This window comes from Epinephelus fuscoguttatus, linkage group LG14 (assembly GCF_011397635.1).
Source record: "Epinephelus fuscoguttatus linkage group LG14, E.fuscoguttatus.final_Chr_v1".
Classification (NCBI taxonomy): domain Eukaryota; kingdom Metazoa; phylum Chordata; class Actinopteri; order Perciformes; family Serranidae; genus Epinephelus; species Epinephelus fuscoguttatus.
This window is the reverse complement of record NC_064765.1, coordinates 23,732,123-23,744,641: the sequence shown is the minus strand read 5'-3', so window position 1 is coordinate 23,744,641 and position 12,519 is coordinate 23,732,123. Positions and strand designations below refer to the sequence as shown.

At 41.2% G+C, this 12,519-nt stretch overlaps 1 protein-coding gene across 2 annotated transcripts; it reads right to left on the bottom strand.

Moving 5' to 3' along the window:
• Window positions 1-1,939: 1,939 nt before the first annotated feature.
• On the bottom strand, window positions 1,940-8,876 carry vsx2 (visual system homeobox 2). Of its 2 annotated transcripts, none has more exons than XM_049596033.1 (5): window positions 8,402-8,876; window positions 7,929-8,013; window positions 7,334-7,457; window positions 3,144-3,324; window positions 1,940-2,794 (listed from the first exon to the last, which is right to left on the bottom strand). In XM_049596033.1, the coding sequence occupies exons 1-5, from the start codon at window positions 8,823-8,825 to the stop codon at window positions 2,415-2,417; spliced, it is 1,194 nt and encodes a 397-aa protein (XP_049451990.1). In that variant the 5' UTR covers window positions 8,826-8,876; the 3' UTR covers window positions 1,940-2,414. The 2 variants fall into 2 exon arrangements, with proteins under 2 accessions (XP_049451990.1, XP_049451991.1); XM_049596034.1 differs by having other exon boundaries at window positions 1,940-2,731.
• Window positions 8,877-12,519: the final 3,643 nt, after the last annotated feature.

The following is a 12,519-nucleotide window of genomic DNA, read 5'->3' as shown; positions in this document are numbered from 1 at the left end:
GTTGGAAATCCGACTTCATGGGGCGCTCCAGCTTAAATTTTGTGACTCAGAATTCAGAAATTCTGGCTTCCCAGTACAATTGGAACGCACCAAAAAGCTAAGAAGTCTCAAAGGTTATAATTATTCGTCTTTCTGGGATCATGAATGTCTGCACAAACTTCTATGACAATAAAGTTGTTGAGATATTCCAGTCTGGACCAAAGTGGCGGACATACCGACATCCATGCTAAGTCAACTAAAAACTGAGAATCGCTTTTATTGCTGTCCGTCGGTTACTTAGAAAATGTAAATAGCATTGTTTAGCTGCAGACTGTTAAAACAAAAAAGCAGTAAGATTAACCTTTAAGGGTTCAGTGTGTAGGATTTATTGGCATCTATCAATGAAGTTGCAGAGGTTAAACCTCTCCCTGTTCCAGCGTGGAGGAGAACTACAGTGGTGGACATGAAAATGTGAATGGCCCTATCTAGAGTCAACTGTTGGTTTGTCCATTCTGGGCTACTTTAGAAACAACATGGTGGACTCTGTGGAAGAGGACCCACTCTGTATGTAGATATAAATGGCTCTGAGGTAACGAAAACACAATGATTCTTAGATTCAGGTGATTAAAAACTAATGAAAACATAGTCATGAATATTATAAAACTACTATATCTGCTAACATATCCCTAAATCCTACACACCGGACCTTTAATCAGTGATGTCAGGTTCAGGGCAGCGTGTGAGCAAGCACTCTCTGAAGTGTCCCTTATCAAGAAACTGAATCTTTGCCAGCTAAGGGATACCAACCCGTTTGAAACTGTTCTGTAGCTGACTTTATGTTCAGACTTTAAATACAAAACCACAAAACTGTATTTTTTATTGGACAAGGATGCAAGACTTTGGGGGTAAAACTACGAACTCAATCAAAATTGCAAATGCACCCTTCAAATCTCAAGCATACCTCTCTTTACTTCTAACACTATCAACATGGTCAAGCATCTTCCTAAATCTACACCTCAAAATACACCCATCAATACTATTCCCAGGTTCGTTCTATCATCATTCCTATTACTCTGACACACTCCAGTCCATTTACTCGCCATCATTAATTATTGTGTGTATACTTATCTCTGTCAACAATGTAATTAGCAACCTTTTCCCCATCCGGTGACATTATGGTTCCAATCTGAGGGCCATTCAGTGTTGAGACATGCAGCGGCATACTGATAATAGTCATCCCTTGCCCTTTGAAATTGCACTCTGTTTAATTGGAGTAGAACTCAATTGTTCAGCTCATTAGGAAGCCCCATTATCTAACTGAGGATGAAGTGTAAAATGTGATATGGATTACAGCTAATGCAGACACAGAGACGTGTTGTAAAGCTCAGTTCAAGTGGCCCGATACAAAGTTTTACAGGGAAAATGAAGATTGGCAACAAATGAAGCTGTTAGTATTTAGATAAGAGGATGAAACAGCTTGAGAGTCGGCCGGTAATAGCATCTATTAAAGTGATTTGAAATCAGGCTGAGGTCATCGTACTGCAAGGGAGGGGGGCTGCTTTCACTCTCTCTCCTGTCCCAAAAGCACTGGTCCCCGAGTTTAATCTGAAATTGAAGGCTCTCAACTGCGACGGATTATAGGGGCTAACCCAAGCATGCAGCCATGGACTGTGTCCTAATGAGCCCGGCCAGCAGAGCATCAAGTGACAACAAGTAGCTACTCCAACAACAAGGGCAACTTGGTGCCACCGACTATTTGTTTGAAAGGAAAGAGGAATAAATAGACACCAAAAAGCCACATTTTAATAAAAGGTGGTTTCTGTTTTATGCTTTGTTCTTTGACTTATACATATTCTGAAATGAAAACACAAACATCTTTTAAGACTACAAGAAAACATATGTCGAATTGTGCCTTAGTGAGAGAGATTAATATATCAAGTATATACAGCGCGATGTAGGACAACAATTACTTTCTGTCGGTGGGATGGTTCTTATCTCAAATGTCACCATTTAGTAACTGTACAAGCAACATTAACATGAATGCCAAGAATGAAATTGTCATTGGTAGTCCTAATTAATATGGTACAACTGTTATACTGGATAAAATCTGACTCATCTGGCTCTATATATATAACTGTGGGATCTATATACACCAATATTAACACTTAAATCCCACTCAGTCGACTCTTCTCTACTATGCATAAGCAACAACAACTGCAGGTTTGGAAGTAAATCAGAGAAAGTGCATGTTGCATCTTCTGTGCAGCACTGACGGCCAGATGAGTTCTCTTCTTACAGAAGTCCAGATGCAGGCCGGTTTTTAGAGAAGTCAGTGTGGGATGAAAACCTGCAGGACAGTGAGTGATGTTGGGGAAGTGCAGCCAGCCCACTGCACTCACTCATGAGAGTAAAAGTCCACAGGAGCGTCGGAGTCTCTACGGACTTTTCTCCTCCTCTGCTGGACTCAGGGGATCGCCGGCTTTCTCCTCGGCTGCCTGTCTCTCCTGTTTGCCCTCCAGCAGTCTGTCATGAGAAACCGTCCCCAGCACTTTGGCACTGTGCTCCTGTGCCTTGGCCCTGAGTGCAGCAATGCTGTTCTCTCTCAGTTCCTCTTTAGAAATGGTGGACTTGCCCTCTGACCTCTTGTCCTCCGCCTCAGCCTCGTCCGCCCTCTGAGAGCTCGGCTGCTGGGGTGCATCGCACTGTCCTGTTGGCGGGGGGACTGCTGCCTCCGTGGACTTTTTGTGCATCCCTGCAAAGAGTTGCGGGTATTCAGATTTAGAATAGCGTCTGGTGATTGGTAAGCCATCTTGGACTGAAAATAGCAAGCAAAAATAGTTGTGGTTTAGAATATAATGTTTGCATGGGTGATGGTGTAGAGGATGAGGATGTTTTATCTAATGAAAAGCCTCTGCCATGTTCTCTATATTTAGGACATTTCTAAATAGAGCATCTATAATTAGTGCCTGCAGACTGAATAAGCTCGTCACTGCAATGTGGTTATGATTAGATACAGGACATCCTGTGCTGTTACCATTGAATCATGAGGTAAATATACTCTCAACATCTATTTAAACATTGATGAGTTGTTGACACGATGAGACAATGATGCTGTGAATGTGTGTATGTGTGTGTGGGGGGGGGCATCAGGACATCAGCCTCACCGAGCAGCCAGGGGGCGCAGGACTCCATGATGCCATCCTTGGCAGACTTGAGGATGGACTCTGGCAGAGGGATGGAGTGCCTCACCATGGCTCCATACAGCCCGTACTCGGCCATGACGGTGCTGCGGCCCCAGCATTTCTCCCTCTTCCTCCACTTGGCTCTGCGGTTCTGGAACCATACCTGTGACAGGAGGACAAAACACCCAGTTGTATCAGTCACCAGCACCTTCACCTCCAAATATGACTATTAAGTCCAGTTTATGTCAGTGGGGAAAATATGCACTGAATCACTGGAACACTGGTTACAAAACATTAACGCTCTTGAGACTAAATGTGGTGCAGTTTTGTAAGCTTTTTGGATCTAAAGCTGATACATGAGATTAGTGTTGTTGGGTTTTTCAAGGGTTGCAAACAGCAGCATGTAATTTGCATTTCCTTATGTGCAAGATACAACCATTGCTTTCACTTTCTAATAATGTCTATTTAGGCACCTGAAAGAGGTTTTGGCTTATTGATTAATAAATATTTTGCTGATGCTTTACACATCAATTATAAGCTATTGATAAGACTACATTTTGGATTGTTATGTTGTGAAAAATCCTCGTGGCTGCAGTTATCCTTTCTATCTGGATTTTGGTCCTTATCCTCTGCAGCCATTTTCTTTATTGATGGCTTGAGACCATTTATAACTGCAGACATGATGGCATATTGGAAAGTGTAAACCTCTCAGTATTTATTAATGCAGTACAAACATTTATGTCTGCATTACTGGAAATGATAAAGGGGATTTTTCACAACCTGGCAACCCAAAAACTGTTATTAATGGCTTTTAACTGACCTGTAAAGCTTTAGTAAATTATTAACCATTATTAAAGCTATTCCTAATGTGGTATGCAACTATTTATTGTTTGTGCATGAAAACTCAATTTCAGCATTTCAGTAATTATTTGAAAGATGACCGTCTCTAGTGCATTGGTGTAGATTTCAGGGGGATGCAGGGGACATGTCCCCTCAGAAACATGTGCATTTGTCCTTCATTTAAAAAAAAACCTTAAAAATAGCAGCGGTCTTTAATTTTGAAGAAATTAAAGACATTTATACCATAAATTGGTACATGAAAATAAATCAGAATGCAGGAAATTAAACGTTTGATGTTCAGCATTTCCATATGTGTGTGCCCCCCATGTTAAAACAAAACCTACGCCCTTGACCACCTCAGTATTTATAAATGCATTATAAACACTCATGTCTGCATTATTAGAAGGGATAAATACCATCAAAGGGGATTTTTCACAACCTAACATCCCAGAAGCTGATTTAACAAGTTATAACCTCTAAAGCTTTGGTAAAATATTTATTAATCACTCCTTATGTGTGACTTAACTATTTATTGTTTGTGCATGAAAACTAAGTTTGGGCATTTCAGTAGTTATTTTAAAAGTGACCCATCTCTAGTGCATAGGATTTCAGATTTCAGGGGGATGCATGGGAGATGTCCCCTCAATTTCTGAAACATGTGCATCCATCCCACCCCAAAAGACATGAAAGTAGCAGAAGACTTTATTTTTGAAGAAATTAAAGACAGTTATACTATAAACTGATGCATAAAAATTCACCAGAATGCAGGAAATTAAGACTGGGATGCTCAAAATTTTCTGTCAGAGGACGCCCTAACCCCCATGTTGACCCCCTTAGTATTTATTAATGCATTACAAACATTTATGCCTGCATTATTAGGAGGGACAAACACCATCAAAAGGTAATTTTTCTTTACAACCTGGCAACCCAAAAGCTGGTATTAATGGCCTCTAACTGACCTGCAAAGCTTTAGTAAATTATTAACCATTACGAAATCTATTCCTAATATGGTACTATTTACTATTTATTATTTCTGCAAGCAAACTGTAAGCTCCAGCATTTCAGTAGCTATTTAAAAATGACCAATCTCCAGTGCATAGGTGTAGATTTCGATGCAGGAGACACGTCCCCTTAATATTTAGAACATGTGCATTTGTCCTCCCATAAGAAAACATGAAAACAGCACTTTAAATTAATTTCTAAGAAACTGAAGACAGATATATAAATTGATGAAGAAATATTCACCAGAATGCAGGAAATTAACAGTTTGATGCTCGACGTTTTCTGTCAGAGGACCCCCCTACTCCCTGTTGACCACCTTGGCATTGCAAACATTTATGTCTGCATTATTAGAAGGGGATTTTTCACAACCTGGCAACCCAGACGCAGTTTAGAAGCTTCTAACAGTCCTGTAAAGCTTTAGGAAATTATTTAATAATCATTCCAAATGTGGCACTTAACTTAACTAATTTATTATTTGTGCATGAAAATTCAGTTTCAGCATTTATCTTAAAGATAACCTGTGTGTGAATCAGTGGTGCGATTCAAAGTAACTTGAGATAACGACTGCACCGTTTGGACTGAGTCCATTGATTTCCCATAACCTGCTGGCTACAGGTGTGAAGGATCTGTGCCTACTGTCAGGGCTGATCTCCAGCTACCTGTGGCCGTATTATAGATGCTTTGACACGTCATGACACCTCACTTGGCCACGGCCAACAAAATGCTGGAGGCTCTGCAGGCTATCTGTCAGCTCAGAGAGAGAGAGGGGGGCCAAAGTGATGGTATAGCCAAACACAGGACTATTAAACACCCTGCTTAGGCACCTCTGATGGCTCTGTGTGAGGAAGAGGAGGGGGGCTGAAAGAGGGGACAGATATTAAATTGAAAACGATCAAACCGTTTTTTCTCTCTGGTAATTCTGATGATAACCCTTATTTCATACAAGATACTTTTTTTTTTTATGAGAAATTGCTTCTCTGCCCCTCAAAAGGAGCCAGTGTGGAAGCTGCGAGGAGGAGTGACCCAGGGGCACGCCGAGGCTGATTGAAAAATAAGTTAATTTCAGGCCCAATCGATGGCGGGCAGGCGGGCAAATATCACGGGAAATTAAACTACCGGGACTCGGGGGAGCAGCGCTATTGACCCGTGCTAATAAATTCAATGTAGTTATTTCATTTGAACTCCCTGCGCCTCTCCAGCAGCAGCAGCCAGCCTCCCGAGCTCGTCTGATTTAACTAATTACCCTCAATGAGAAAATCGGGTGTTAATTTTATTTAGGATGGGAGCTTATTTATTTATTTCCCGTTTTATTATTTATCCGCGGCTGTACTGTTGCAGCCCGTAATGAGAATGAGATTAAAAGGCGCCCCGGCAGATGGATGGTCCAGGTCACACTGCAATCTTCTTCCGCCTTGATAGCTTGATTAGGTCGTTAGTGGCTCCTTCTGCGAGAACAAATTGTTTCACATCCAACTGCGCCTGATGAGAGATTATCTGTCCTGGCGAGGAATGCTGCAGGAGAGCGGGCTTTGTGCAGACAGGAGGGGGGCATCGCTCATCGATTTACGGGGGGCTCAGTCAGCCCAGCTCCCCTTAAACATGGGAGCACCGTGAGAGGCAGCTGGCGGCCTGGGCTCACACATTACAGCAGCCTATTAGCACTGATGGGAGAGTGGGAGATTACAGGTGAATATTCATAAGGCAGACAATAATATTTGCCTTATAATATTCACAGAAATCAATTAGAGGATAATTAATTCTGTTTTAAAGACACTGTTGCATATTGTAAGAATAGTTTATGATGCAATGTGCAGTGTCAGTTTAAAGAAATATATCTCATTTTTGAAATACAATTAAATTAGCTTCAACTTTATTATATTACTGCCTTTATTTGGCTTTAATTAGCAGGGGAGTCTTTGTAGAAATATGTAGAAAATATAGCTCAAACCAGTCTTTTTAAAAATATAAAATAATTATTTGAATATGTTGCTATTTGCACCTTTAAAATAATAAAATTAAAATAATAAATGTGTCTTTTTTTGTTTTTAAAATGTAGCATTACTGCAGCAAAATTTGGCAAAAAGCACCTTGTAACATAGTACATTAAAAAAATAGCCTATCTTTACTCATTTAAGTGACCATAAATGCTGCATATAACTCCTATATTATGACCAAAAAAACCCAACTCAAATACATTAAACATAAAAACCATCTGTGCAGTAACATAAAGTAAAAATAAACAGGATGTTCAAACATCAAAAACTGCAAACTTTCGATTGTATAATGTCGCATATTAAATAAAAACACATGGTGCCACACTGGAGCATTACCTGTATCCTGTCTTCAGGTAGCTCTGTCTTCATGGCCAGCATCTCTCGTGCGTAAACATCCGGGTAGTGCGCTTCATTAAAGGCCTTTTCCAGCTCCTCCAGCTGATAGGAGGTGAATATGGTCCTGTGGAGACGGGTTAGCAATTTAAATATGTGGACATATTGGACATAACATATTGTGTCCTGCAGATATCAGACTAAAGGCTGAGAAAATATGATTTTAATGACAGGAAAAACAACACTGAACACCTGTAAATGGCGAATTTCAATAAACGGAAGTCTTTTATTGTACATGTGCATAGGTGTAAAATAATGTAGCAAAGCAAACAGGACAAGCTTCACATTTTCAGATGCCAATTACGACCAAAAAATGCAAGGAATCTGTAGGAAATTCATATTTATAATTTAGCTCATTATCTGTTTCAATAAAGCTACAATAAAAGCTCAAAAAAGACAATTAGCACTGCATTTTGATTTTGTTAATCATTACTCAATACTGTATTTTACTGGAGTGATAAACAGGTACATTTCTGCAAATTTATAATATCTAAAAACTATTAATATTAGTCACTGTGAAGCAGAAATCAGCACTAACCGGTGGCGTCTTTTCTTGCGTTTCTTGCTCTGACTTACTGAAGACTTTGAGAGTTTTCGTTCATTTGAAGACAAATCATCTGAGTCTGGATTTAAAAAAAAAAATAGAAAAAAGCATTAAAGTTAATAACATCTATAAGAACGTTTGGGAATTTTTACAATAGCCTAAATGTAATAAATAACAGTTGGCACTGACACAATGCTGCTATTTTTTTTATAAGGCCCTCACATTTTAATTAAATCATTTAAAGCCACAAAACACATAATAACGAGAATATTAATAATACTATCACTAATATAAAATCATAGCATCAACACAAATAATTCTACTGACAGGCCAGCACGAATAAAATGATAATAACAGCCTAATACAATGGGGAAAATAGGCAGCACATGCACAGTAGGTGAGGTTGTAAATATGCAGCAATGATCAGTGTATCAGTGAGATGAGTATTTCTGAATATATGTGATCACCTGAGCTGGCGGACTGGCTGGTGTCCAGCGGCCCTACGGACCTGCTGTGAGGCTGCAGGTGAACATCTTGTGCGTCCGACAGCACCGTCTCCAAAAACGCAGGCTGCCTGTAAAACGTCGGAATTCCACCAGCGCCGATTAATCCCATCCCGACACCCACCCCCATGCCGGCGGGGCTCAGCAAGGACCTGGCGGCGATCAGGTGCGCCCCGGCCGGCAGCGAGCTCAGCGGGCTCCTCGGGGCCGCGGACGGCTCCTTGTTCAGCCCCAGTATCTCCTGGATGCCAAAGCCGGTGCACCTGGGCGGCGGATGGGTCGCGCTGCTCTTCGGCTGGTGGCTGTTACTCCCTCCATTCGCGCCCAGAGAGGTTTTCTCCGATAGATTTAAACTTTCCGACAGCACGGCGCCTTGTTTCCCCGTCATGCTTGTTCTTCGGATGCTTCTTGAAAGGCCTATTTTCTTATGAAACCGTCTCGCAGGATGGTCCCCAGTGCATGATCCTCTGTATAACACACAAGAGTCCTTTAGAAAATGGTCCTTTTATCCAACAGGTCCATCCCAACAAGAGGCAGGACCCAGCAGCCAATCAGCTGCAAGGATTCAGGATTCCTGTGGATCATGGATGCATTATACGCCCTCTCGGATACATATCTGCATTTTCCTCAGGACTATATGGATAAACGAGGAAGGGATTTAGGCTACAGAAAGAAAGGAGGGAACAAAATGAGTGTTTTGAAGGCTGCAGGATGCAAACAGGGCGGAATGCTGGGAATAAAAACTATAAAGGAACCCTCCACATTATACAAAGGCATTCAATTATAAACGCTAAAACTATAATATTATTACACTCTAAACATTAAAAATCCACTGCATATCTATCACTGCCTACACCACTTTTCGTCAGGCAGCCAGGCCCAATTAAATCGTCTATTTCACACCTCTTACTTACCTTTGAAATGCTGCAAAATTACCTCAATCTGCAGGAATAAATCAGCATGTATTGCCTTTAAACACACACACGCACGCACGCACACACACACACACACACACACACACACACACACACACAGAGCCAGCTATGATCTCTCTGCTCAACCACTGGCTCACACGAATAGATAATTGATCTCCAGATGCTATGGGAAACTCATCACACGCAAATCAAAGGCCCTCCCAAAAAAAAAAAAAAAAAAAAAAAAAACACCCGACAGCTGGACGATATGGACCCACCGTGCTGCACGGCCCTGCACTGCGCTAATCCCACAGCAGCAGCAGCAGCAGCACAGACTACAGAGCAGATTAAATCACTGGGACATTTCCCCGGAGGAGAGGGGGAATGATACAGAATATGGGACACAAGGAGGACTAATAAATAATTACCTGGCCTGTTGTTAATTATCTTATTTCTATTATTATTGTTAAAACTCATCTGAACGTCACACTGAATTATGGCTGGTGATGTGGGCCTTAAAGTTTGATTTAAGTGAAATTATGCTCAGAAAATTAAAATATACTTTAACCTATTGTATCCAAAGTAACATTTTTGCTAAGGCAGTTGTGCCAAATTTCCCCTTGTAGTCAGTGAAGTGTATTTTATCTTAATTTTCTGCCATAAAATTCTGTTATAATTCAATGAAAGTCAATTTTGTCAGCCTACACACGATTTTGCTATACCTGCAATAATTAGCCATCATTTTGAACACAAGCAGTGACTTTTTTATATTAGCATCTTAAAGCTAATTTCAGTCTTTGCATGATTGTTTGTGAAATTGCAGAAATCTATCCTTTCTTTTAGGTGTTTCAGTGTCAACGAGTTAATGAGTGTCATTATCATAAAGCTAATTTTACATGTTTGTGCCAAGATTAAATCTTATATATGTTGTTTTCCTGTTTGCGTATGATATATTTTTGTGTCCATTACATTGGCATGAATTCTGTCACATATAATTTAAAACAAAAATGAAGGATTGTGCCATTCTGTACATATTTTGTGTTCAGTATGCAGGGGCGTAGGTGTCATTTCAACCTTGTGGGGGGACACATATGAAACAGGGGATTTAGATTTTAGAGATTTAGAAAATTTTGAGCATTAAACACTTCATTTTACTTCAGTATAGTGAATTTTTCTGCACCAATTTGTGCATTTTCTGCATCAATTTTGGTCAAAATTAAAGTCCTCTGCTGCTTGTGTGTTTCAATGGGGGTCTTCACTTGTGGCTGACAGTGTGGCTTTTGATAGATTTACTGTGCATGCATGGCTTGCATGGATATCCTCAACATAATAATGCAATAATTATAGAGTAGTTTCTCATGCAAAATAATAATAAAGGTGGTAATTAAACAGCAAAAAGGAGAAACTGCAGGGGAACTGGGACACACATGGTTGTTGCATCCATCTACACATTACACAACATATCTGATGTAACCCAAACCTACATGCATTGTGACTGTAGGCACACACAGTCTGAGCAGATCCGCCCAGCAGAGTCATATTTTATATCACACAGTGTGAAACGAGCTGCTGATTAAGAAGGAGAAAAATATTGCTGCTGCAATTAGTGGCAGGCCAGTTGAAACTAATTAGGGCCTATTTAGTGGAAATTCTATTAATGAAGAAATCAATGTTATTAGGATATGCTAATGACACATCAGCCTGCTGGGATCCGGTCATTTATTAACACGGAGTTAAGGGTGTGAGTCAGAATGACCCGTCAATTACAGGTTAGTTAGTGTCCGCTCTCACTCCATCACCACCTCTGCTGCAGGCTTTGTTTTTTTTGTTTGTTTGTTTGTTGATGGTGCAACGTTTCTCCTCTCTGTATGGCTTTTAATAATCCATCTCCTATGAAAATGGCTGCACGCTGATTTACATGCAGAAGAGAGGCTGCCTAATAAGGCTCTAGATTAAGGGAAGATTTAGTTCAGCCATTCGTGTAGATTGGGTTGCCCATCAAAGACCTGCAGGATCTGACGGCTGCAGATTAAAAAGCAAACAGCTGTTGGAAATTTTTTGTTTATCTGCCCCACCACCTCACCCCCCCCACACCCCCACCCCACCTCAACCCCACATCCTTTCTCTGCTCCCTACACTCCTCCTGTTCCCTGACATTTTTAGGCTCATAATGCAACATTATAGGAACAAAGTGTCCTCAAACCTTTAGGAGTGATGTTAACAGATTGATGAACGTATCCAGCGTGTAACCTTCAAACAGGTGTAGCTCCGCAGCAGGTCAAACACTGATAAGCAGCGAGCAAAAGCCGCCCACTATAATGAATATCATATCCTGCTGATGTGACTGCTAAAGCTTGAAATGCATTTGTGATAATGAATAAGCAGACAACTTTTTTTTTTCCCTCTGCAGGAAGGTCACAGAAACACGGCTGAATGCATTAACTGATCCACAACAGATAGATTCTCACACATGGGAATCATTCCTCAACATATGAACTTCTATTCATATAACACTTGTGCATTCAACATCTCTTTTTTACTGGGCTGATCAAAGTGGTGTGAAACTCTTCATCTGCTTTCCAAGACTAACAGATTGCAGGCAAATGTTTCCCCTTGCAGAAATAAAACCTCTTACGCAAGACGCCGGTGTGATTCTGTCTGTGGTGCTGAATCCAGCTGGATTCTTGGGTGTTGAAACAGGGTGCAGGACAACTTGATGACAGCACACATGTAGAGCCGAGTCAGGGGAAAAACTAAAGCACAGTCAGAGCCTCTGCTTTCCCCAAGCACTTGCAGGGCGTGATGTGATGCGATGCCCCCACCTCCCTCCCTCCTGCCTCCTCCCTCCCTCCCTCTCTGCCCCCCCAGCTCAGAAAGAGTTTGCAAGCCCCGCAGTTTTCTCATGGCTCCTCCACAATGGCATGTTTGGTAGCTGCCCGTCGGCATTGCTTAATTAGGCGAGGAGTTGATTAATTTGCACTAATTGACAGCTAATTTAAGGACTCAGGGCACATTGGATTGGCACAGAGGCTATGTGAGGTCAAAGCAACGCATTGCAGAAGGATGGATGGATGGATGGATGGAAGGATGGATGGATGGATGGAAGGAGGAACTCTGATTTTTTTTCCCCCTCCCTCCATATGGATGACCAGCTCTGCGGGGACTGAC